The 27,465-nt window shown below is 44.9% G+C and overlaps 1 protein-coding gene across 4 annotated transcripts; it reads left to right on the top strand.

Annotated features, from left to right (window-relative positions):
- Positions 1–335: 335 nt before the first annotated feature.
- Positions 336–26,319, top strand: LOC118517427 (LIM/homeobox protein Lhx9). 4 transcript variants are annotated; one of them, XM_036063543.1, is made up of 6 exons: positions 336–526; positions 1,736–1,916; positions 20,223–20,650; positions 20,740–20,865; positions 23,346–23,686; positions 25,570–26,319. In XM_036063543.1, exons 3-6 carry the CDS (start codon positions 20,223–20,225, stop codon positions 25,629–25,631), a joined length of 957 nt encoding a protein of 318 aa, XP_035919436.1. In that variant the 5' UTR covers positions 336–526; positions 1,736–1,916; the 3' UTR covers positions 25,632–26,319. The 4 variants fall into 4 exon arrangements, with proteins under 4 accessions (XP_035919436.1, XP_035919434.1, XP_035919435.1 ...); XM_036063541.1 differs by having other exon boundaries at positions 1,733–1,916; XM_036063542.1 differs by having other exon boundaries at positions 336–603.
- Positions 26,320–27,465: the final 1,146 nt, after the last annotated feature.

The raw sequence follows: 27,465 nt of genomic DNA, 5'->3' as shown, positions 1-27,465 counted from the left end.
TTTGGACAGTGGCGAGAAAGAGAGAGCATGCACCGGTCGCCCGATAATAGCGTCGCTCGTGTCGGTTCGGGGCGGACGGGCTTGCGCTGTTAGGCGTGGGTGTGAGCGAGCACGAACGTTGGTGCTCCGAGCACGTGTGGCTCGCTGGTGGTGTGTAGGTGTGAGCGAGTACGCCACTGAGCGAGTTTGCCCTTGTTTTCCAGCACGCTAAATCTGGCGGGGAAATTGCATGCATTCACTTGACACTTGAGCCGCAGAATTGCATTGGAGCAAGTGAGAGAGTGAGAGAGATAGGGCATAGGGCCAGGATATTTCGGAACAGTCGCGCGCACCGAGCCCTCAGACACGGGCGTTCGTGATGCTGATGACGCGGCGGTGTACCGCTTTTCTATCCGACAAGGCACGCCAAGTTCTGTTCCGATAGTCGCGCGAACCGGACGTCACTCAACGGTGTGCTTTCGGTCGGTTGCTGCGAGCTCGTGACGTCCGCGGTGTACGCACGTGTTGCTGAGCGTTTTTTAACCAAGTGGGTACAATCGAGCGCGTTTGGACATTAAGTGATCATTGTGTCGGTGGATCTCAGTGGAATAGAAATCAAAGAAGGTGATTGAAGCCGGCGAGTGATAGTAAAGTGCGTCTGGGCCGATACCTGCTAATAGACAGATCTTCCATCAAACCTCAACATGTGTGTGATGCAGATGTAGCCGTGTGCACCAATCAACCGGGAAAAAAATCCCAATTGTCTTGAGTGGTCCTGGACCAGTTCGCCGATTCTTAATCATCATAAAGTCATCCTCAGCTTAACTCATTTCGCGAGATTTGTGTTTTGGACAAAATCTTTTCTTCTTCTTCTCAATTGAGAGGTAGTCTTGGTCTGGCAGCTCTGGTCCTGGTCGTCAGATATTCTCAGATCTCCTTTAGAGGAACGATCCAGAATTGGGGTATTTGAAGTTGGAGGACGTGTATGGAACAGAAGTTAACACCGCCAGCTTTGTTATGTTTTATAGCTTCCAACAGATATATTGGTCTTCACGTTCAAAATTAAGATATCGCGAATGGAATGGACAAAACCGATCATGTAGCGGTTCCTCTGTAGCCTCACGCAACATATCTTCATTAATGCAGCCTACCGGCGCGGAAGCCTTTAGCCGTACTTAATTTGTTTTATTACCGAACTTCCTTGGGCGCGCTCATAATTTCCCTTCAATATGATTTATGTCACATCGATGATGTCTGGGAACGGGCGTTGAACGGTTTATCACCTATTTTACCGCCGAGCGAGTTTATTATCTTCCCGGGCGATTTCAAACATTCAGTTTTGGTGCTGTTGTCGTGCGGGGAACCCCTTTTTAAGCAGCGGATTTAAGCAGCAACCTAGATCAAATCGATCAATAGGCTCTTTTTTTTTTGGAGCATATTAATTCTTCTTCTTTTTTTTCTCTTTGAGGGTCATTGTAGAACCTCAGTTTTATTCAAATCCAACCTTTAATGGAGTCTGTGTGTGATCCTGATCGATTGTTGATGACCACACGCGCATCGGGTTTTTTTGTTCGGGAAGCTATAAGACGGAATCTCGTCAAACCGAAAGGGGCATTATTTTTTAGGGTGCGATCGCAACCGGATGTCTACGATGCCCGGTCTTCGATTTCTTGACTCCCAGGTCGTGGGAATAGAGTGTGAAGTTGTGAAGTTTGTGTCCTGACGAACAATCCATTTTCTTCAACTCCATCAGCAGATATCTAGTGTGTTGTTGTGATACGACGGTGCATTCAAAGTAAAGGCAAGTGAGTTAAGTTGACTGGTGGTGCATCCCACATTCAAAGTGGGAACAAAGAATTCGCCAGTGAGCAGATATTTGCACGTGAGAGTACGTGAGCCCCAGCCGCAAGATAGTTGCCAACAGTCAGCAGTTATATGTGAGTATTGATGCATTTACAATTATGATTATAATTTTTTCCCCATTTTTTGGTTGTAGTTTATGAAATGTTAAGACAGTCGGAAAGGGCACACGGCAGCACCGGGGTTCAAATCCCATCCAGACCCCGCCTCCCCGTACGCAGAGCTGTGACTACTTTGCTACGGGTAAAATTAAGTTACAGAAAGGCAGAGAGAGAGAGAGAGAGACCTCGCGAAGTTGTTAGTGCCAAGGAAGAAGAGGAAGAAGACAGTCGAAATCGTATCTCCAGTAAAGGAAAACCAGTAATCTCCGAAGCCCAACACGGGGAAAGAATAGGTCGCTGAGTTCCGTTCCTGTCCTGTGCCGGCTCTCAAATCTTTTCGGCTCGCCTTTTGCGTGAGCATGGTATGGCATGGGGAAGGAAGCAGATATGCTCTGCCCAAGGACCAGAAGATAAAATGTTGAAGCAATCATTTTGCTTGCGCAAGAAGGCTCCAGCGGATTATCATCTGGAAAAACCATTTCCCGGTAGCGTGCCAACGTGGGGCACCAGACTCCTTGTATTAAGTCCCGGAAGGAAAAAGGTCCTTTTTTTCGAGTACAAGTAGTGAAGCAAAAGGTCACACACATACATACCTACACCCACATGTACACCGATCCATCATTCATGGTGTATTAAAATTCAATTAAGGTGTCGCTTACCAATTTCGGTCCTTTTTACGGGGACGAGTGTCCCTGTACAATGCTCAACAACAATTTGTCCCTATGTAAGCGTGTGTGTGTGTGTGTGTGTTTGTAGGGATTTTCTGTAGGTCAGGGAAACAGGGACAGGAGACAGGAACTATCTGCACCAACCACCATACTCCCCTGGTCGTCGGCGTGGTCACCCTCGGCCAATGTGTACGCGCCGGCGTCCGGTATGGTGGCCATTTTTACGGCGGTTTAATTTTTGAATTACGTTCAATTATCCACGCATTCCTTGTTCAAATCACACGACACAAGACACCACCACCATACACAGTCCAGGCGCGTGTTATGCAAGACAGAAATTGCATTAGGAAAGCGGAATCCCTCGTGAGTCGTGTGTGGGATAGCCTCTGATTGATGGGTTTGGCTTGCTTCCCTTTTTTGTTTGTTGCTGAAGAAGAACTATTGGCAGTCTCTTCCCATCGGGGGCCGCTCGACACGTGTCCGCCAAGAAGGTACCAGCCCGGAATGCGCGTGTAGTGAAGGAGAGTTAACTTGCCACCGATCGACCAATTTTTAGAAGGGCAATTCAGATTAGCCGGTTAGGTGATGGTGGTAGCTAGCTCAGTATTACAGTTAGTGAGTTAATTCCGGGAAATGATACTCCAAAAAAAATGGCACTCAAATTTGAGCGTGAAGGATAAAGTCAAGAAATTATTTTTTGAACTTCCATTTTTACTCCTACGATCATAATCTCAAACTGGCTTGAATAAGGGGCACCCCGTTTTCCGTGAAAATTAAAACTAATTAAAAATCGCCGAAATTACAGCGCTGGTGGAAATGGAAATTTAGGAGTGCAAAATAAAAGAGGAAAAACCCGCGTGTACGCCACAGAACCAACCAGATCGTTTGTTCCGTTCATCTTTCTGCGGTTGATTTCGACCGTTTGCACCCCCTTGTTTTTGGAACTCACCCTTACCCTTTTTTCCGAGCTGTTCCGAGTACAATGTGTGGTTGCCTGCTCGGGGAGGGGGGCTGTGGATGGATTTTAATTGGATTTGCAAGATTTAATCAATCTCATGCGGGAAGTGGACGGTTTCTGTAGGAAGAATGCTCATTTTCGCCGGGGGACTATTTCACATTTAAAATTTGGATTGTTTTTTAAAGCGTTCACCAAAAAAAAAAAAGGTGGTGCTTACTTGGGTGATGTGTATTTCTTTTTGATCAAAAGTCAAAGAAAAAGGTATCTTCTTGCTTGGCCTAACGACCCCTCTCAAGGTCTTCTCACTGCGGGGGAACGCTCCGGATGGGATTTGAACCCCGATCCTGGCGTGTGAAGCCACTGTCCCATCTATCACTGGACCGCCCCCGCAAAAAAAAAGGTAAATTGCGAGCGAAAAATCGATCCAACATTCCACAACCCGAAGCCAATTTGTCACAAACGGAGAGCCGGTGAGACACTCGACGCACAACAAATGCCGGTAGATTGATCGAGCCTACCTGCTCGCATGGTGTGGAGAGGGCTTTGTTTTGGCCCTCTGCCGGTGTGGAATTTCAAACCCAGGCGGGGGAAAAAAAACCCCGATTGGCTGACCATACCATACTCGAAATCTCACGAGATTGACAATGATCCAACCAGACTGGAAAAGCCTGGTTCAAATTCATCGCAGCCCGACCATCATCCGGCCGGCTACCGTGCGGGTGTGCCGTTGCATTAGGGCTAGAACGGTACTGCATCAGCGATATGCGGTTTGTTGGCGATCAGCGCACCAACTCCAAACTGCTGTTGCAGTGCCATCATCGTCCTCATCCGGCTACCTGGTGCTGCAATCCGAGATGCGCCCTTCGAGTGTGCGTGTTTCACCAGGCGTCGATTGTGGTTTTCCAGTGTGGAACGCATACAAACAATACCCCCTTTGCGGATCCTCCCCCCTTCCCCCCCCCCCCCCCTATCCACGTGTCAAGTATGTCCAGCCCCGTGTGACGGATTCGCCAACCGAGCGAACCCGGTACCAGATAAAATGGTTCGCGATAACACCGACTCCCCCGGCTTTTATTTGCGAACCTTAGCTACGGGCCGTCCTTTAGTGTGTACCTCTGTGTGTGCGTTTTTTTTTTGCTCCCTTTCTTCCGCTACTGGGAAAGGGAAGTTTTCCACCTCGGGCTCTAATTTCCACCCGAAATCGAAACCGTTAAGTGGCCTGTCAGTGTCGTTAGTGGGCCCCAACGGTTGTGGTCACCCATTTAGAATGCACCAATGCGGCGACCACTCTGCGTGCATTCAGTGGTGCGTTGGTGGTACTTGCAGTTGGCAGAAACAAAAAAGGGAAGGCAAAAAAAACAATAGCCTATTGGAACATGGTTTCTATCCAAACTTTGTCTATCTATTAAATATCGGATACGGTGGTATAACACAGAAAACAACAACGCACATCACCCATATGAGAAGAGGTTGTAAATGTCCAGGAATGATGAACCGGTGGAGCAGGGAAGAGAGCGAGAGAATCAAGTTGCGATTGTTTTTTGGGATGATAGATTTTATGGCAATATGTTCGCAGAGACAGACAAAGAGGAGGAGTAGTCGTCAACTTGATGATGAACAACAACCAACACGCACATAAGCTTCATCATGATGATATTTGAGTCGCGGCTGTGTGCTTGAATTGCAGTTGCACCTCCGCGCACACAATCATTCTCAAATTGCAATGCATTTTCTGGATAAAAAACCTCATCTCGCTACTATTCTCCTCGCACCAGAATAGACTGCTTCGTAGAAAATTTGTTTTAAAAGTGTTTGAAAATTTGTGGATTGATAAAGGGATTTGAACGTGACACCGCCGACGCATAGAACCGATACGCTTAGCACTATACCAACCTAGCTCGCCCGTATTGTGCCCGTTAGAACTCGATCCAGTGTTTCGATTCCTTATAAATTCTAGATAAGCAACAAAAAAACAATCCGGGTAGCAAATGTAAATACAAATCTATTCTCCCGAACGTGAACGTGAAACGTTTAGTGTAGTGTGTGCTTTCCCTTACGGAGAGCGTTGCTGCCTAATTGTCTAATCCATCCATCCATCCAGGGCCCTTCCTGTGGGGGCGTTTGCGGTCGTGCGGTCCCCCTTTTTAGCCAATTGCTCCAAATTTCGCAGCTAATGAAGGGGCAATGTAAGTGCAATTAGTGAGAATATCGTAACGCGTGTGCGTTGGGTGCGTGAAGAACCATCCGGAGATAATGATAAAGCTCGCCCATATCCTCCCTCCAGCGGGTGGGTGGGCTATTTCTCACGACGCTGCTGACGACGATGTCGATTAAGCAATTGTGAAGGAGGTACAGATATCCTGTTTAACAGCAGATACATCTCACTGGTCGGGGAGATGTGGATGCGGTAATTAATGTTTAATGTTGTAACCACGAGGAGCCGCCGACTCGCTGCGTGCCACGCTGGGTGCACAGAAACCCCGAAAAAAAGCGACCTTCGGAGGATTATAAATGAAGGTATCTTTAATTTACCCCGTGGTCGGGATCGTCGCTTGCATATATGTATAGCGCAGCGCAATTGTGGAGTCCGTACTACGCGCTCCGTACGCTCGTATATTGTAAGTTCGTGGCTAGTAGACGTCAGAAGGTACCAAAGTAAAAGCGCAATCAGAATTCATCAAGGCACACTCCGCTACTCGCCGTGCGCAATTATCCTGTGTTTGATGGTGTTTAAGGGTGGATTGTTTTTGTAGTTGGTGCCTTACGGTTCTGTTGTTCGATGAGGCCCTTTTCACCCCTGGAGCTGAGCATAAATAGAAGTAGCCGGCTGCCTAACGCCTTCCACACCTAGAGTATCGCGGGAGGCCACCATGCTAGCCGCATAGTGTGTGCGAAAGAATGTTACCTAGCCCATACCTCGTTCGGTTTCCAGTTCCAGGCCGGTAGGTCCTGAACGTAATTCGCGTGCCAGTAAGCAATTATGTACGCCGGCCGGTCCGGTGTGCTTGGTGCAAAGTCCGATCCCGAAATAGGGAGATTCCCACCGGCAAGCTAGCCTCGCTAACCTCACACACCTCGGACAAATATTTATCCACGGGAACACCCGCTACTCCGACCCGGGAACTGCCCTTAACGAGCGCGATTAGCAAGACGAGTGTAGGTTCGTGTCCCGAGGAGGTCCTTTCCAATTTTTGGGTCCCGTTGCGTGTGTCTTAACCGCAGCCTGGACCGCACTGCTGTCCCATTCCACGCAAACTGGGCCAATATCTTAGGGCACGGAGTGACGGAGACCACACACACACCAGCACCTCTCTTATGCGGCATAAGCAACAGTCGTAAAACAATCGTCGTCGTCGTCGTTTACCTGCCGCCGGGTTTGCTGATGGTTGACAAATTTATGCGTTTCGCTCGTTTGCTGGATGGCTTTCTGGGTATGAGTGGGCTAATTAAATAACGGGCAACTGTGTGTAACATTTTTACCACTCCTTGAGGTTGAGGGAAGGTGTAGTGCGTGTGTGTGTGTTCTAGAATGTTTTTTTTTTCGCAAATCGTATGCCCTCTCGAAAGGATCGAATAGCAAAGGAACGGAGCGGGGGAGACATGTTTACTTTTTACGGGTGTTGAATGTTTTGCGTGTGTTTGGAGGGTGGTTTCGGGACGGTCAAATCCACCACCATGTACTGGGTGTTTTTTAAGTTTATCCCACCCCACCGATCGGGGTGTTTGTTGTAATATATATTCCCCATCAAAACAACTGCAAACAAACAAGGAAACTTAACCTGCCAAGTGGCCTTTTCGCATGGTATCCACTGTTCGTTCGCATGTTCTATTATGCCTACTTAAGATTTTTGACTTCGATTTCGAAAGACGGGTGACGGGATACGGCAAGGGAAAAAAACTGCAAGCTAAACCTGGATGGGAGAGAGAGAGAGAGAGAGGTGCTTAAGGGATTTGAAGTGTGTCGTCTTATCCGGAGTCGTCATAAAAACGATTTGAATGCTCATTTTTCGCGTGTAAGAATGTTGCGATGAATGTTACCAGCTGACCCGGGGGTGTGAGGTACATTTAATATGCAATTGTATAAATCGCGCATTGCACCCGGTGTGTTGTTGTGTGCCCGCGCGCCAGTATCTTGTAGCCGTGTGTAGCGGACGGGTGGGCTTATCGCGACCTTCTGACTGATGATGATGATCGCCGTGTACGTTAACATGCACGCGAAGATAAAACAATGTTTTATTGGTTGTTGGTTTTGCTTTTTGGAAGACAGTTTTATCACAAGTTAAATAGCTGGAAGAGACTGTCTGGGTGCTAAGGTTGGAATAAAAGTTGTTTTGCGTTTGTAATTTGCTAGAAGAGGTTAGGTCTGTTGGGTACTGTTGATCTAATCCCCTGTAATTTAATTGTTTCTATCACAAAAAATATTTTATTTACAATAATTATATTTTGCTCAGATTTTATAAACGGGAGCTCGAAGATTATTAAATTATAATTTCTTGAAGTTTAATTTACTGTGAACTCTTATATTTAGAACTAATTTTGTTAAAAAATATTTCGATAAATTATACATAAAATTAAAGATAAAGTGATTAAAGTGCGTATCAAATATTTATGCACCACTTGGATTGTCCTTTCTGGTTGGCATATAATAAGGCACTGATGTCTTAGGGCGGCCCGGTAGTAGATGCGATAGCGTGGCCGACCTTCACACGGCAGGGCGCCAGCGTTCAAATCCCATCCGGACCCTCATAGTGAGGACTGACTATCCAACTATGCGGTATCAATAAGAGTCTAATTAGCCAGAAATGGCAGGCATGATCTAATAACAGGTCGTTAGGCTAAGAAAGAAGAAGAAGAAGACACTGTTGTGGTTTGCTAGCATATTCATAGCGGCTCTCAAGCTCGCCCTCAACAATTACAGAAGCGAGTTTAAACGGGATGAGAATATTCCTTCTAAACATTTTACTAGGAGTTCGCCAGAAGTATACTAGTGTTGGCCGTTCCGGTTCGAACCTAGCAAACAAGCTTCCGATCCTTTTCTTTTGCCGTTCCAATCCGATCCTTTTTTTCAAAATAGATTCGTTCCGATACTTTCGTTCCGTTTCGTTCTTTTACGTATCGTTCCGATAGATTTTGGGATCAGCTAATAAAAGGTGTTGAACTTGGTGTTGCCCAATAGAGGTATAAAATGTTGGAAGAAATATTTTCTAGCTCCTATATAGTTCTTCCCAAAAATCTCAAACATCAAACTGTCCCCCTTCCACTCCCCTCCAGCAGGTACCTCAATACCTTCAAATAGGTTCTATACGGTCAATAGCAATACGGTCGTTCTAATAGGTCGTTCTTCATGAATAAAAATATTAGGTTCTTTTGGAACCCAGGTTCACGTTCCGTTCCTTTTAAAAAATGAACCAGTACCGTCCCGTTCCCTTTTTTCAGCGATATTCCTAACACTAATGCATACTTACGGACAATCCTCCTAGTGAGACAAATTCACTTAAAACAAGCTTTAAATTTCTCTTAATATACTTGCAATTCTAAGTTCCTAATGGGAGAAATTTAATATAACGAATCAATCAGCTTTACGGTTTAACACCGTGCATGGCAGAATAAAGTAACGTCTCTCGCTGATTACTAGTGATACCGCATTCTGAAGCCATACCTTTTTTGGTTTTATTTCGTAACAAATGGTTCTTGTTTTTATAAACAGCAGATAATTTTAAATATGGAAAATAATTTTTGTATAAACATAATTTATGAAAATTATATTGCCATTATCTGTAGCTGCATTTTATTTAATTAAATGGTAACCACATCGCAGTTCACATTTTCTCATGTTTCGATATGTTGATATAGAAGGCGATGAAAATTAAAACTACTTTAGATAACAAAATGGCTTAAATTTTGCGCGAAGTTTATAGACATATGGTTCAGAGTAGACATACGGCTGTTACCTAATATTTTTTCATTAAAATAAATGTCAATCCTTTTTCAGCTTATTCAGAGCCTTAGCCTTTTTGTCGTACCCCCTATTGGATATAATATAATTAGGAGTTAGGATACTTCAAGAGCTGCTGGGTGGTAGTTGTGACAGCGGTGCCGGCCTTCACATGGCAGGACCAGAGTTCAAGTCTCATCTGGACCCTTCCCCCGTGTTGATGACTGACGTGGTATCCTTAAGTCTAGTAAGCCAGAAATGGCAGGCATGAACTAAGTGAGGTCGTTATACCAAGAAAGAAGAATGAAAAGAAGATCCTCCAATAGAGGTTTATCCTAAAAAAATCTATTGGTTTTGTTTGGGAGCCGCTTTGATCGACGAAGGCCTACTGATTCTCATTGAATAACTTCGTCTCAGATATGGACGGAGAGCTTGGTATCCACAAAGTCCATCTTGGATATTTGGTCTTGGATATTTGGTCTTGACCGGAAGCTCTGGTCCTCAAGGGTACAGGACTTAAATAAAGTCTTGATATCCTCGAAAATGTTTGATTCAATAGAAGGGTTCTGTATTGTAGAAGGGTGACCTTAGCTTCTCGCAAAACAACTGATAATTCTGTAAGATTTTACGCTAAAAAAGACATTGCGATTCTCATACTTTTACTGCTCGAAAAAAACCTACGATTATGGCTAAAAGCCTCAGCAAATCAGTGTTTATCGTAGAGCAAGAATAAATATGTTTCGTATTTCCTTAGCCTTTCCTGGACCAACAATGCCTTCAATATGTCTAATGTTAATATTTACATTTGAAACAAAAAAAAAATCTATCAACAATCTTTAAACCTGAACAAGCCGTAATATAAAGTCATAAAAATCACAATCGCACAAAGAAACCAGGGCAAGCGATAAGAGAGAGCAACACAAGGATTGACGGGACTATATAAATATGTGCGACGGAAGACCCGCCGGCGGACAAAAAAAAAAAAAAAACTACGGAGAATAAACAATCTTTTCCGGGCGGGCTTATCCCATTACAGCGTGGTTGGAATGGTGGCACTTCAACCTGTGAAAAGTGGACCTGCTTCACGAAACCAGGATCACAAACACTGGGGGACGACAAATCGCTAATCGAGAACGGAGCCGTCAATCCCGAGGGTGGAGGAGGTAGTGTTGGTGTTGAACGATGTGCGAAAGGCGAGGGTGGCCGCTTGGTTTGCTCAACACCACCGGAACGTTGTTCGTAAACAAATTTAATGCCTAATTTGCTTTCCTTCCTATTCGTCGTTTATGATTTCATCTCGCTTTTTTCTTTTTGTCTTTTTCCTAGTCCATTTGCGGAGTTGGTGCTATCTGTCAGGAACATTATCTGTTTGTTTGGGACACACACACACACATATATACATTGTGTCTAGTCCCTTTGGACTCGCTCTTGCTTTATCGGCATTTAATTGCACGCCGTGTGCCGTTTCTGGACGAACGTTCCAACGCCCTCTGCCAACGATTTCTGCTGTCCGCAAACAACTTGCCAATCTCCGCCAAATCTTGGCCTGCTGTGTTGGTCATTCTTCGTGCTGGCATGTTCGTTTCTTCGCCGGCAGTTCCACCGTGAAGAACGTTACGCCTCTTAACTTCTTCGATGGGCTCAAGAATATCTGGACGAAGGCGCAGGACTCGAGAGAGAGAGAGAGAGAGAGTCCTGCAGGAAGGAAATTATCATAATCTCTTTATAAATTATTCCCACTCGTGGTCACGGGTTTTTGCTTGCTCTGGGGGTGTTCATTTCCGTTTTGGTCTTTCTCAGCGGTTCCTCCTGGTTACTTAGTATCCCTCGCACTCAATTGAAGAAGCTGAGATGGATCGGTTGGTGGAGTGTAGAAAAAAAAATGGAAAAATTATGGAAAAACAAATTGTTCCGTCTGGATCGCCTTAGCTTTTAGTACCGGGTCCTGTTGCTTTTGCTCTAGAGGTTGGGTTTTTTGTTCCTTCGTTGGCGAACGACTCTGTGGAATGGAGTTAGATTAGGTGGAAAGAAGTTGAGGTTTTCTTTGGGTTTTTGGGGAACGGGAGTTAGCCGATAGGCTTATGGCTTAAATAGCGACTCGCCGGGGGGGGAGCTATTTCTTGGTAAGCCATTGTACGTAAGGAACATGCGGGAGGAGGCCATATTGTTCGCCCTGGAAAATCTCTCATCAGGAATCTTCCATCGACTCATTCCACCAACTTCATGATTTATGGCACTTGCTGTGTTGCATACTCATTTGCGGATAAGGCCCACGCTGTAATAGTGCGCGTGATTTGGGATTTGTTTTTCCTGAAGATAGCAATGAGAGGACATCCTGGAGCTATTTGAGGACACACGCGTCTTAAAATCTAATCGATTGAATATGGATGCAGTGAACGGTGTCTCCATTATTGACAACCAACTTCGAGACATAGGTAGGTCTGCCATGATGCCTGCCCACAACTCCCGAGCTACGGGTAAATCAATGAAGATTTCCCGAGGACATCCGTGCGAGAGTTTTGTTGTGAGAACCCTCTCGGCAAGAGGAGGAAAATAAATTAACCACATCTAAAGGGCACCACCCCAAAGGGTGGCAGAGCTTAAACGGGTAACGCTCTGCTCCGGTAATCGCAGCTGTATGACGTGTGGAATGTTCAGGCGCGAGGGTTTGAACCCCGGTATGCGGAGGAAAGATATCCAGTTCAAAGATGGAATTTTCGAGCGCAAAACTTTTCGCCTCTCTGCTCCACAAATGTCTATGTTTACCTTTATATTAAGTGGTTTTAGCCTTCCATGTCCCGCCGAGAGATTCACGGGAGATATCCGAGGAATGTACTCCGGTGCTTTCTCTAACGGTGTGTGTGTTCTGTGCCCGGAGGTTTTCGGGGCACCCAGCTTGGTATGTCTTGGCGATGTGATTGCTGGGCTGGTTGTGCATGCCTGTGCTAATCCTCGCCGCCAGTGTGCGTGTGGGAGGGGGGGGGGGGCGAAAGACATAGTTTCACTTTCTTTACGTTTTAACCCGCCTGAAGGGAAGGAATTTGCTACACCGCCTCTTCCCCTTCTTACACACCCCAAAAACATTGTGCCAGATGTACATAAATAGTTGAAAATTTGGGAAGGAAAGACCTTCCGCAAGATTGTTTTACCGGATCCGTTTTGTTATCCCCCCCCCCTCCCAAACATAAGCTCCCGGCTGCCGGAAGCGAAGATCTAGGAACCAATTTTCCAATTTGAAAAGCGGTCTCTCCAGCAACCTTTTTGTCCCAACCTGCATAATAGACCATTTGCTCTCCATTCGGACGGTTCGACAATCGACAAGGGCTCATCAAATATTGAGCCAATATCGCGGTGGGTTTATATCACTTATTCATCAGTGTACCGTCCGATTGATTTATGTGTGTGTGTGTGGGTATATGACTCGAGTTGAAACCACTAGTCAACTGTACGTATGTGTGTGTGTCCTGAAATTCTATAGGAAAATAGATCAATTTCCTACACCATCTCCTTCGGCGGCAACGATGACAGTTGTGGAAAGGCGAGATGGATCCTCACCTCAAGTCCTGCCAAACTCCCCAAACACTATCAGGGCTCTAGTTGGAGGGGGAACAAAAAATTATCACCATCGAATCTCACTAATTGGCTACATTGGATTGGAATGTACTTCACTTTCCGCGGGTAGGAAAAAATGCGCCAGGGATAATTGTGTCTCAGGCTGCGCGCTGTACCCTGTGCTCTGTCACGTCGTGCCAATCCGTCCTAGCGTACTACAAATTGAATTGGACGTGTCAACTCCAAGGCCCAGCATTTCCGGCATCTCGTGTACCACCTACTGTGGTAGGTTGGTCGTGGTCAATTTTCTTTCTTCTTTACCATTTCTCTGTGTGGCTTCGGCAATTGCTTGTCCAGTGCCGAGTGGACAGGAGTGGACCTTCCAGCAGCAAAAAATCATCACCAACGAAAAACACATTCCTGAGTTAGGGGGTTTTGGTCCATTTCGTAAATCATACTACAACAGCAAACGAACAGTCGGCAGAGAGCCAGGGAGAATGTTCGTCCACTGTTGGACCGTGGTCAGGAATTGGTCGTCGTCGTTTTTTTATTTGGTTGGTTTGGTGGGAGTTTTTGGTTTGATTCTACCGGTGTGCTGGGCAAAGATGACGGGCTTGATGAGTGGTGGCTTGATGAGAATGTTAACGATTGCCGGTTGTGGTAGGCATCGTCCCCGGCTCGGGCCTGGCTGACGGAACGATGAGGGATAATTGAATCAAACACCTCGTGCTGTGCTTTTAACCGTCGTCCTTCAGCCAGGGCGTACACACATCTCGGCCGTCTAGGTTTTAAGGGTTAGTTATCGGGGTGACCGGGACACACACCCACTCACATAGAATGTATGGCGTAGTAGCTAGCAGCATCGCAAGTCAACAACCCCGGGAAAATAGGGGAAAAAACAGAACAAAACCCATGTGTAGTATGTTGCGACCATTCGGTGTGGCGAAGAAAAGGAAGGCCCGGGAGGGTGAAGAAGGGACCTGGAGATATGTTTGCATTCCAGTGGAAAATCTCGAATAACACCGCGCCTCTTCTACCTTCTTCACCATCATCTGCAACACGGGAGAGAAGGATGGACGGCCCCGGTCCGACTAGAACCATTTTTGCTGATGATGTTTTAATATTCGACGAGGTGTGTGTGTGTGTGTGTTGCATGTGAAATGTGAAACTGGCCCCAACCTTGCCGTTTCGGATGCGAAATTGGTGTTGTGATTTTATTTTCACGCTTGAACAAGCGTAAGGCAAAACCAGAAGGTGGCTGAGCAGGAGTTGCGCTGGTTGTGCCTCGGTGTGCAACAGATGGTGGGAAAATTGCACCGTGACGATTTGCGACAGTTGCAATTAAAATAATTATTAAAAACGTGAGCCGCAGCCATCGGGGCGGGAATACACACACACACACACACACGGACACAAGCTGGCAGTCCATTTGATACTTGCAGACCCATTTTGGAGAGGCTTGAAAAAAGCGCAACAGCCGTGTAGAAGCGCTCTCGCAGTACAACTTTTCTGCTGTCCTATTAGTGCACCAAGCCTGTCAATCATTTCGTCATCCTTTTTGTTTTATTAAAACAAAAACCGAAAATTGGTCCGTTTTTCACCTCACAGCAGCGCGCCAACGGAACCCACCGGAACGATATATGAGGACAGAAACGGTATTTAATCAGTGGATTCGCGCTTCTCCACGGTCAGAAGCTTCCGGGTGGCAGCAGGAAGCATTGATTGATACCTACTAGGGAGATATTGTTAATTGTTATGTGCGAAGTGAAATTGGATAATATTGTTTTCACCAAACGTTTTTGAGCTAGTTGATGTTTTATCATGCTCATATTGTGTAGTTTAAGTTAGCTTTAGTTAAATAGAATTTTTTATTATTTGTTTATAATTAAAATTTAAAAATTATTTTTTTAAATATATTTTCAAATATTTTTTCAACATGGTAAATTTAAAGAATCGATTTCCTGGGGTGTCAAACTAAAGGATAAATATAAATTCTTCCGAACTTCTGTACTGACAGCGTACGATGTTACAGTGACGGACAAAAGAATTTTGTTTACTAATGTCGTCAAAATAAGGTTATGGTTAAGATATTCTACGAATCGAATTATTTTGGTGGTAAAACATGGTTGAAATAAACATTTTTTTTGAAAAAAATTGATTTTGTTTAAATTAAATTAAAATTGTTTCTATTCCTTCAGTAATGTTTTCCATAGAGCGGTCCATCTCCATCTCGGTTATTAGGCGTCTATGCCGACTTCAGTAAAAAAGGCGACTGAAATGCTTTTAGGTCTCCATTTAAACTAACCACAGGCTAATCAGTGTCGCGAAAAAAAAAATCTAAACTAAAATTAAAATATATTCATAACTAGAGCTAATGCGCGAACAAATAATTCAAATTAAACGATTGTTAACGTGTTTGATTGTTAACGTTTAATTAACGATTAAACGTGTTTGTTTGGCATTGTCAGCTGAGAATATCGATGCTCTAACCGAACTTTTAGTAACAGATTATGCAAAAACTACAACTATACAAAGTTTACCGATACGTCCATATCAATCCGTAATTAGATTATTTTACTTACAGATATGTTACATATTTGTGATGCATTTAGCAATAAATTTGTCGTAATTTACTGTCAAACGGCACTTGTCTAGCGTCTTTCCTTTACCATAGTCTTCTTTTTTTTCTTGATATCTCTTGAAAATCTTGATATGGTTTAGTTCGCCTGTAGAATTCTGCTGCTTTCGGCATCGACAAGTAATCCACCCTTAATCACTTCAATCTAAAGACCGACAAATTTGGCCATATGTTTAATAAACCTTGCTCATAGTTGTGCAGGCGTAAGTTGGTTTGGTTTTTTTTCTAGGATTTTTGATTCGCTAATTTCTCGGTGAAAACATAATTGCAATAGAAAGCTAATACGTTGTGGATGCTTCTTCAAGATAAATAAGCGATACGGCAAGGAAGGGAACCTAATATTAATATCGAGGGCTTTAGTTTTAAAATTTTGTCCTATTCATCAAGGAAGTTTGATAACTTTTCTCGTCATTGGGTCGTGCATTTGTATCATATTTAAACTCATTTTCATCTTTTGTACACTTCAATTGGGTTTTAGAACTACATAAAATTTTGTTATATTTTATTAGTCGACATCCAGGGGTGGCAAACTATTATTCGTTTATTGGTGCACAGCAAACTATATGGGAAAAACATACACACTCACGTATCAAGTTTTGTTGAAAAACAACGATTTAAAGATTGAAGAGTGTGAGTAAGTTGGACCGTATTGGAATGGGTTAATCAAAGGGCACATAACATGCTGTGAAGTGAATTTTACACCAATGGCTTATAAATGTTTATCCACATCGTATGATGCATTTTTCGTTTTGCAACGTTGCGTTTTGCTTTTTTTTTGGTTTAGCAATTTTATGCTAGCTAGAAGTGTCTTTCTTCCAATTACCACCACCATCGGTGAGGCAAACAATAACAACAACAATGCCGCGAACAACTAACATAAACGCAGCAAATGCAGCAAATGAAAATGAAACCATTCGCCGGTTTGGTTGAGAGTTGTGGAATTGTGGTGGCGTGGGTTTAAGGGGAGATAGGAATAAGGTAGGGTGGGACAGACCAAGGGGAGTTAGCTTTTAACTTGAAACGGCTTCTTTTCGTGGTGACTAAATAAACAACTAAATAACACGTTAAGAGTAAACAGAAAATAATGAATCGGGGAACTGGGGTTTTGCCGCCGACTGCAGCAACATCACCCACCAACGTGATGCTGAGGCACGCGCCACAGAAGCAATTGAGCAGAAAAAGTAAAGCAAAAGTTAAATCAAAGCCAGAAAAAAAATGCTTAAACGAAAGTATACGGATAAAACGTCATCCAGCAATCTAAACAGGGGACAACTTTTGCAGCTCAAGTGTTTACCGAAGGGCGAGCAAAAAATGTGTCTAAAGAGCTGAGCGAAAAAAAAGAGGAACCAAGAAGACAATCCTTCCTCTTGTTGTGGAAAAATCTGGTTCCTTGCCTGTGTTTTGAAAACCATGTCGTGCTGGGTTTTTCTTTTGTTTTTTTTTGGACGAAAAAGTGCGAACAATTTTCTCGTATTCAAACGGCCACACAAAATCGGTTCACTGGTTTTTACTCCTATGGAAAACGCACAGAAGGAAACATTGGCAGTGGGTGAGTAGGAGGTATCCAACAGCGTTTTGTTCGCGTTTCCACGCGTTCGCGATAATTACGGCCAGTTTGCAGATGAAACCTTGATGAAGCAAATGGCATGAACGATAATAAAATGCACTGCTTCCCAGTTCCATTTTCTCTCTTTCTCTCGCTCGCGTTTATTGTGCCAGGAAAATTCAGAGGAAAATGTATGCTAACGTACCCTCTTCGCGGTGCAGCACAGCAACGATTGAGGACGAAGCAGCTGCATTGCTGTGGAAGAACAAGGATAGGCATGATTGAAAATTCCAACCAATTCTCTCTCTCTCTCTCTCTCTCTCTCTCTCTCTCTCTCTCTTTCTCTCTCTACACTCGAAGTGGGTGTATGCGTCGGCCTATTTCCACCTCTTCCGTGAACAGGGAAATTACCGGAAAATTAATTAACGAATATGATGCTTCGAATAATTAATTCGCATTCTTCCACACACTGATTGCGATTATTCGGAGAAGGCAACATTATAGGAAGGTGTGGCTTTTGGTTTTGAAGTGTCCTCGTGATTATATGTTTTAATGGTTTGCTGATTGTAAAACCGATTGAAATAGTGATTTTATCACGTTAATAGGTTGAATTAGTTGTGAAATAAAATATTAAATTTAAGTCATGACAAATTAATTAGGACAATTGCCAACGCTTGAGAAACCCTGCCTGGTTTTATTTTTCTTTTTAAATTTTTCTCGAGGTTTTTTTAACTCCTTTGCTCTTCAGCTCTATTGTTTCACAGTTTGCATATTCCATGCCGTTACACACACACACACATCTTGTTGTTTCTGGGCGCTGCATTTTGTGTTGCTTCACTTTCCCAGACTAACTTCTTTTATTTGTTCGCCTCCCCTGCATTTTTAGTTTTGTGAGTGTTTCGCTCATTGCAATTCCATTTACATTACGCGGGAGGTAATGTGGGGCAGGTGGGAAGCTATGGGAAACCGTTGACGGCAAAAGTCTCGATCCCGGGGATAAGTTTTGTTTCCCGTTCCGTTTTTATTTCACTAGTTGTTGATGCTAGGAAAACAACATACTTCCGACGTTGATTCGGGGGGGTTGGTGTTTCGTCCTATGCTGAACGCGGATGTGCGGACGTGTGGACGGTTTTGCTGGACTTTTTTTTTTATTTGCAAAAGGGTGGATAAAACAACACCCCAATGCTGCCTGTTTGGTCCGTAGCTTGTGAAGTCCGGTTGCAGTGAAAGATTTATTGGAGTTTTTGCGGAGAATCCATTTTTCGCGGGTTCTTCGGTGGTGGGCGTTTGCGTAGCATCGTTGAAGTTAATTAAAAGATTAAAACAAGGCACGGACGTGCAGGCAAAAGGGTGAAGCGAAAGGGGTCGGGGAAAAGCGTATCGCGAATTTTCAGGCGGTTACAGCTAAAGACACCGACTGACCGGAATTGCATTCGCGTATGTTGGCCGTCGACGTCCGGGAACGTTCTGCCCAGGTGACCACAGCTGCTGCTGCACCGGCAAAAGACATTCAAAACCGATTCCTTCGGATTTTCCACTCCATTAGGGTGATTGGAAAAGTTCGCTGGTCGTAAAGTGAGCGAACGCTCGCAGGGTACTGCTGGTGATTTTGCGCTATTTCGAGTTTTTACGAGCTTTGTCCTGTTATCGCTGGGAAAGATAGCAACGGACAAGAAACTGGAAGTCTGGAAGCTGCATGATGATTCCGTGTTGCATCTTGCATACCTTTTTGAAATTGTTCTAATGGTTGTGATGCACAATACGTGATGGAATATACCTTTGGGAGAGTATATGAGCGTATGTTAAACGAGGCTTTAGATGTGGAAGATACATCGACATGGAGATCTAGTTAAATAAGACCTTAGGAGATGCTTTTTGGTAAGAAAATTCTATGTTCGAGCAATCTCTTGAACTTCGTGCATGTCTATTTCGCTAGATTTTTATGGAGATGGGACCTGGTCGAAGACACGACTATCTTCTTCTTCCTCTTTCTTCATCTGCTCCTATGGAGCACGTCTAAAAGACATGGCGTAGTGTCCAATCCGTTTCCAGGAAACAAGGTCCATGGCAGTACTCGTTTTATCAGGTTGCATCCGCCGTCCCTCAGGTCTTGATGGTGGTCTTGATCCATCCAACGAGATCGTTGAGCACCTTTCTGGTAGGGCATGAGTCCGACATCCTCATCACGTGCCTTAACCAGCGTTTCCTTCCGGCTTTGGCAGCCGTCAGGATGTCTGCATCGCCAAACAGCTCAAATAGTGTCCTCCGCCAGCATAGTCAAGGACTCGTGCCCAATGGCGCAATTCGTGCGTTGTGGAGTCTCTTGCATCTCAGCAGTCTGTGTAGCCCGTCGTAGGCCCAATTCCCCTGTACAATGCGCCTTCGGATTTCGCTACTTACGATGTTGTCCGAAGTTACGATCGTGCCAAGGTAGCAAAACTTCTCTACTACCTCAAGATCGTCAATCAATACTGTGCTTCCCAGTCGTCCTCTATCATGGTCAGAGCTTCCGGCAAGCAGGTACTTTGTCGCATTGATCCTCAATCCAATCCTATCGGCCACACGTTTTAGTCGGCCTCGAACACCGCCTCGGATGTCCATCCGATGATGTCGAAGTCACCCGCGAAGCCTTGGTATTGGAGAAACCGGATGAAAATCGTGCCGCTGATGTCGAAGCCCGCGCTTCGCATGACACCTTCCAGAGTGATGTTAAACAACATACAGCAGAGTCCATCCTCTTGCCGACAGCATGTTCAACACTCTCACCATGCACTGCACACCATCCATAGTAGCCCTCAACAGCCGCATGATGTTCCATACCTCGGTACTACGATCTACGGTATCGTAGGCTAAGAAACAACTATCTGCCCTGATAATTCTATGAAGTAACTCAAATAGATTTTTACATAGATCCTCATCTTCAACTGCTCCAAATGTAAAAGATTCCGTAATTAATATGTGACACTTCTCCGATCTCCCTTCCAGATGATGACGATGGACGTCACAAAGCCGGAACCTCCCTCGGCGACGGCTGGTATGGGCGGTGGTAATACGGGCACCATGTCCCTCGGTGGTATGATCCCTACCAATTCTCAACAACAGCAACAGGCCCAGCAGCAGCAGCAGCAGCAGCAACAACAGCAACCGAACACACTCAACAACCAATCCGTTGCTGGCGGTGGACCGGCAGGTGGTGGTGGTGGTGGTGGTGGTGGAGGACCACCCCATCAGCAACAGCAGCTATGTGCTGGGTGTGGCAAACACATCCAGGATCGCTTCCTGCTCCGGGCACTCGATCTGCTGTGGCACGAAGATTGTCTAAAGTGTGGCTGTTGTGACTGTCGGTTGGGCGAGGTTGGTTCCACGCTATACACCAAGGGCAATCTGATGCTGTGCAAGCGGGACTATTTACGGTAGGGTTGAGCGAGTTTCTTGGTCTATAATTTGATCGGATATGAAAGAGTGATTGGTGTGTTTTTGCTTTATCGATCCTCTGTTGCAGGCTGTTCGGTAATACGGGGTTCTGTGCGGCATGCAACAAGGTAATTCCGGCGTTCGAGATGGTGATGCGCGCCCGCAACAATGTCTACCATCTGGAGTGTTTCGCCTGCCAGCAGTGCAATCATCGGTAGGTGTGCTACAACTTCAAGACATTTCACCGTTGGCAAACGATTTCCATACTGTAGGAAAAAGGAGCAGAGAATGGTATTTTTTATCCTTCTTGTGGGGAATTCCTCGAGAGTTTCTACTAGGCAAAAACCCCTTGATATATCCTTATTGGTTTACCTTTTTTTCTAATGCTTTGAATGGGTCGCGGGGGAAATCAAGCGTAGGGAAGCGCAGAGGTCGGACTGGTCGCATATGGTTAGGTCCGGTTTTTCTTCCCGCTTTCCCCACTCCCCCCCCTCATCCTTGCCTTCGCGCTCAATTTATCCCTTTCCGCTTTATCTAGTTGCGGATGCGGGGCCGAAGGAACGAGCATGGTGTGTGATTAATCATCTCTTCCATGCCTCACCGATCACTCTCTTGAACGGTGGTCAAAATGTCGGTTGATTCGAATGTACGTGCGGAGGGAGAAAAATGAAATTATGTTCCCCTATCCCACCATTTCCACCCCGCCACAAATTCATTCTAATGTAAACGAAACGATCCTCTAATGGTTGAGATGAAATTTTGACTCGATTCGTACACAAAACCAGAATACTGATTACCCGAAGAGTTTCGGGGGTGGAGGACCTGGGTGGAAGATGGGTGGAGAAAAGTAGGCAAAAACTATTTACTAAACCATCGGTTGATTTATGATGCCACTTTCGCTTTTGCCGGTAAGCGGGACATTCAAAACCACACCAGCGCCGGGCTGACTGCTCGGTCTAATGTAATGCAATTTGAATAAATCCTTTCCGTTTGGGCGAACGCTTCCGCCAAAACCCCTTTTGCAATTGTTCCGGGGTGAAATCAAATTCATCATTATCATCGTTCGGTGGGGTGGGCACGGTTGAGTGGGAAAACAACAGCAACAGTGGTCATGGACCCCGGCCCGCTAATATTGTCCCTCGAGTCCTGTCAAATTCGTGCGCCCGCTGTTGGTGGTGTGCTGTCAAAGACAGACAGGGGATGGCATTGGGGGTGGGTTTGGATGGGATGCGGTGGATGCTGCTGGGAAATTATTACGATTGTCTTCATAATTACACTTGAGCATTTATTTTGTGAATGATCCGTTCACTCGGTGCTACGAAGCAAAAAAAAAAAGGAAGAGAGGACATGTTGTAGGATAGAGGCCCAGAGAGACGATGTGTAGGTGGGAGTGTGAGGTGGAAAATGAGCGTCACATTTCATTTAGCTTGGTAAACGCGCTTTGCCGTTGTCGTCGGTGTCAGGTACAGCTAAACTTCCCTTGAATATCCCTTTCTTCTCTCTCTATCTCTCTTTGTCACTCAAAAACACACACACACACGTAGCGAACAACTCAACTGGCTATTTCTAATGTTGTGAGGAATGGAGAAAGGATTTTGAGGGAAATCAATGGAACGCGGCGCGCAACACACACACACCGACATCCTTCCCGTTGACAAAATCCCCAAAAATTATCCTGGAGCTGGTAGGAATATGGCGAAAGGACCTGTGAGGTTATGATGGGGAGGAGAACGGGTGAAATTGTTGGTATTTATATCACCCCCCAACCCCCTCCACCCCACGGTACAACGACTCCGATAGGGAATGCCGCACTACTACTCATCCCATTTCATTATCCTCCAAGCGCGCCCTGTAATGACTTTTAAGGTTGTGCCTGCTCCCTCCCCAGGAATTGTTGGGGGCTTTGGGTGCGACACAATGTTGAAAATTATTCTACCATATAATATTATTTTAATTTGATTTATAATCCTCGACAAATAAATTGCCACAGCGCGTGTAAAGTACGGCAGCGAGAGAGAGAGAGAGTGGGAAGTGAGTGTAAGTGTTCTGCAGCAGATAGTTGACGGTTCGGGGTATGCCGAGAACCAAGGGTCTTCTGCCATGTCCCGACCCACGGTATGCATTCTGTGGCTTCGGAAGCTTTCCAGCCTGCAAAAATGATAACCTTCCCTTTCCCTTCCCTTATTGGGCGCGTAAGTAGCATAATGTGTGCCGGAGCCAACAAACCGGATGGTGACACAAATTTCGGTGACACACCGTTGAAACACTCTCGGCATATTTTAACGTTATCTCACATGCAGGCACACATCCTGTTTAATGCTGTTTTCCACTGCAGGCTGGGGCGGTGTTTGGGGTGACGCGAATGCATTTGCTGCGCGGTTTGCAGCTTGCAGTGGAAATTAGCTACAACCGTTGTGCATTATTCGGTGGACACCGAAAGACCGCACGTGGAGGATCGTTTTGTCACCATGTCATGATGCGCCATGCTGTTCTAGTACGCGCGCGTGTGTGTGTTTATGGAGGGTGTCGTGATTGAATTAATTACATCTGTTCCCTACCAATCACCCCTCAACCATGGTCAACCATGGACTACATCCCGTGGCGAAAGGGCTATCCCCTTCGTCTTATATCCACCTCCATCACGCTTGTACGTTTTGTTTTTTAATGTAACGATTTTCCCTTCCCCCTCGACAGGTTCTGCGTTGGCGATAAATTCTATCTGTGCGAGAATAAGATTCTGTGCGAGTACGACTACGAGGAGCGGCTCGTGTTCGCGTCGATGGCGAACCACCCGATGCTGAAGCGTCAGATCTCGCAGGGCGGTGGACCTGTGATGCAAAACGGGCATGGTGGCGGTGGCGGTGTGAACGGTGGACCCCAGATGCAGGCGGGTCAAGGTCAGGGCATGGGTGGTATCCCTTCGCCCCAGCAGAACGGTGGTGCCAACGGGGCCAACCTGATGGGGCTCGTCGGCCAACGGAATACGGGCACTGGAGGAGCGGTCGGCGGCGGCGGCGGCGGCGGAGGAGGCGGAGGTACAGTTGGTGGCACAGGAGGCGTGGGTGGTGGTGGTGGTGGTACTGGTGCGGGTGGAGTTGGAGGAGGCGATCACAATAACAACAGTAGTAGTTTGTCCGCGGCGCTGGCCGGTGGACCGTCGCCGTTCGGTACGCCCGCACACATCAAGGCGGCACTCAGCACGGCCAGCTAAATGATGGTTGTCCTTAGTTGTTTTGCTATTACTAGAACAGAGGGGTGGGCGGGGAGAAGGTTTAAAAATTGCCGAACCCAGAGAGAGAGAGAGAGAGAGCGATTCGCGTGCATGCGGTGGGTGACGGGAAGGACTAATATGATTTCTTTCAGCTTGCTAACCCTCCAAATCTCTACTAACGTGGCCTTTGCAGGAGCTTTGCAAAATGACCGTAGTTTTGTTTCTATTATTAATTTCAGCCTATTTTAACGCTTCCGTGCAACAGTCTACACCGTACACGGCTAAGCTGTGTGCGGCCGGCCAGCGTAAGAACGGTCGTGAGTCCAGTATTTACAAACACATACTGTTGAGAAATGCACACTTGCCTAACCGTACCCTGACGCAACCATTTTATCACGTTTGACTGTATATGACCTAATTTGTATCAATTTGTAACAAGATACACCATCAGTCCTCACACACAATGACAGACACACTCGGCGAAGACTTGTAAGACGTTTAAGACGTTTCGATGCGGGAAGGCTTCTTACTAACGACAATTTCTAAATATTTTTTTTTAAGTGAAAGAGGCTTTCAGGCAGCTGCTTCCTATCATTTTTTTTTCTTTTTGTTCTCTTAAACGCACACACATACATGCGCGCTCTCTACAGTAGTTTCTTTGCTGGGTGCGATCATCGGCCGCCCATCAGTAGTTAAAATAGGTGAAATGTGCCAATATCTTTAAAAAAAAAAAAAACGTTCCATTTGCTGTTTCAGGAAAAATAATGGTGTCCGTACCTAGCGAAGATGAAGATAGTGATGAAGATGATGATGATGATGATAGTAAGATGTCCGAAGTAACGGATGAAGCTTACGAGCATGATGACGTTACAGCCATACCGATGGATGAAGATGGTGGTATGATGTTGTGGTGTGCGTTGGAAAACTAACGCACACGCACCGATGAAATATATTTCGTTTTGAATTTCTCTTTTTTTTATTCTGCAAAATAAAACGACACAACGGGTCTACTAAAAGCCCTCCCCTCTTTTTCAACCTGTTATAATTTCGTTTTGTTTGAGCGTTGAAACAGAAAAAAAAAACAAAATCGTCCCGCAAATCAAATCGTCTTCTCTTTGTTGACTAATGCGTAAATAAGGTCGTGTGATTTTTGTTTGCTTTAATTAATGGTACAACCTTTGTCCCCGCACCCTTCACCATCACAACGTTATTCTCCTGTTTTTTTTTTTTTTGCGAAACTCCACCGCGCTAGCCCGTGTAAATATTAGGCTATATGTTACGATTAAACGAATTGTTTGTTATGAAATTGATTTGCAACGAATATGGGCAGAAACGTAAAGAGCGGATACAGGAGGAGGAGTAGAGTGTGATGTGTGTGTTTGCGGGTGTGGTTGAATAATTTTTTATTGAAAAATTTACTTGACTGACACAACAAAAAAAAAAATCGTCCACGTGGTAGGGTGTTCCGTTGACGGTTTTATTTAAAAACAAAAGTAGCGCTCTTGGTGCCGTGACCAGGATCCATCATATGGTAGCTTTGATCACGTTTAAAATACTAACCAGTAGTTGGATTAGCGAATGATTTGTACATATTTATGGTGTTTTCCTCCCCCTTCCCCCCCCCCCCCCTCGTTTTATTATAAAAACCCACTCCTCATTTTTTTGAGTTTTGATTTACATTTTGTGACCTTTTTAATTTTCTTTTAGAAACCAAAGGATGGTATTTTATATTCACCAAATCGCAACACATTTGGGAAGCATACGATTAAAAAATTGGGATCCCAGCAAAATGTACAGTACTGAGTTGCTTGCTGCGAAGCATACTGATCGTACATTTGAGCACAGAAGAGGCAAACAAAAAACAACTAAAACCATAAGACTCTGTTTGTTGGAATAGAGAAAAAAAATTAGGTGGAGATAAGAGAAAAAAGAAGGAAAACTGAGGAAAAGGACAACCAAAATATGGAACTCGTAAAACAGAAACAAACACGAAGAACAATACCACAAAACAACTAAAAATTTAATGGCCCATGTTTAATCAAATAGTCGATATTTAAGTAAAAAAAAAGCAGAAGTCCGAACGAAGTAACAAAAACTCGCAAACGATTTAAAAACCCGTAAATGGATAGGCAAAAAGGCAAAGAATAAGCAAAAATCTTGTAAAAAAACCTTATAAGATGAGAAACCATAACCAGTAATCAGGAAAAAGGAAGAAACGAAAGGAAAAGAGAAAGAACAGTGAGGAAATATTACCATAAAGTAAGCGCGCGAAGAAGTAAGATGGAACAACTAAATAAAGACGGCAAAGATAGGAATGGATTGTGAATGTAAAACAAACAAAAAAAATTAGGCAATTTATTATGGAACTATGTATATTACACAAAAACAAAAGTATATATTATATATATTATAAAATCGTGATACTATTAAACTGCATAAAAAGCTATACTGATATTGTAGATTGTTTTTTGTTTTCGGCTAGATGGAATACAGATGTAGAGTAGTTGTTCACCTCGGCAATCGTAATGATGACATGGTTTTCCCTTAATTTTCCCGTATAACATTTTTCGTCAATTTGTGTAGTTAATCGGGGTGCGTATTATGGGTGTATGTGGATCGTAATGGAGCTCCGTTTTCCCTAGAAACACAGTCTTCCTTCTTAACCGCTTTTCTGCTAATAGCACGGGAAAGAAGGGGGGAGGTTATAGCGTGGAAAACCGTTGGAGCTAAGTCAAACAAATTGCCGCACGTTAAACGTGCTGCCAAACCCGGCGTGGTAGGAAGGTTTTGGCGGGATTAGGATTCGCATTAGGACACTTCCCTGTTTGTGTTGCCGCTCGCGCGTGAGCTTCGTCCGCCCTTCAGAAAACCCGCATTAGTAAAACGTTTGTTTCGCGTACGGTGAGCGTTAGATGAGGGAATTAGGAATGGTTCCTGTGCATGACAAAAAAGGGGGAAGAAGCTAGAACGATTGCGGCTACCGGGAGTGGGGGCGAGGACTTGCCAGAAGAGAGTCAGCGCCGAATTAATTGAAGTTTATTGCAATATTAATTGGATTCAATAAACTCGCCTCGTGGTCGTGGGATTTTGCGATACCACCGGACGTATGTCCTTCATAATCTCATCACGTATGTGTAGGTACCGATACTGTGTGCGTGCGTACTGTTGGAGGGAGAAGGGCAATGCGAGAGTAAAACTTAGCGTAGTAGGCTACCAATTTGTAGCTACCCATAATTGGCGCGATTAATTTTAATCCAACGCATAGATTTTACCGCAGCATCCGCACTGACGAAGCCAATTGCCGATTGGCTGTCAGGACCATGGCTTTGAAGACTTGACTGCCGTTTGCTGAACACGGGAGACACGTTCTAGCGTCGGTGGGAAAGGGTGATCAATATCGGTTGTCCTACTCTCGAGCATAGTCCTGCCGGGAAGGATAAAGTTGTTGTGATTTCTGTATTCCGCTTCTTCCTTCCACAAGACCAACTACCTGGATGTGTTTTTCTTTCCATTTTCCACCACCGAAATCGGTATCATGATCACCGGCTTTGTGATTTACCAGTGGGCTGGAGGGTGGGGAGAGGAATGAAATAAAGCAGCCGA

The sequence above is a fragment of the Anopheles stephensi genome, chromosome X (assembly GCF_013141755.1).
Source record: "Anopheles stephensi strain Indian chromosome X, UCI_ANSTEP_V1.0, whole genome shotgun sequence".
NCBI lineage: Eukaryota > Metazoa > Arthropoda > Insecta > Diptera > Culicidae > Anopheles > Anopheles stephensi.
The sequence above is the reverse complement of the archived record's forward strand: the minus strand, read 5'-3'. Positions and strand labels throughout refer to the sequence as shown.

Coding starts and splice junctions, on each gene's coding strand:
- LOC118517427 (XM_036063543.1), top strand. CDS start 20,223: ATGATGACGATGGACGTCACAAAGCCGGAACCTCCCTCGGCGACGGCT. Junction 20,651..20,739: donor TGCAAGCGGGACTATTTACG/GTAGGGTTGAGC, acceptor CCTCTGTTGCAG/GCTGTTCGGTAATACGGGGT. Junction 23,687..25,569: donor CGGCGGCGGAGGAGGCGGAG/GTACAGTTGGTG, acceptor ATTTTCTTTTAG/AAACCAAAGGATGGTATTTT.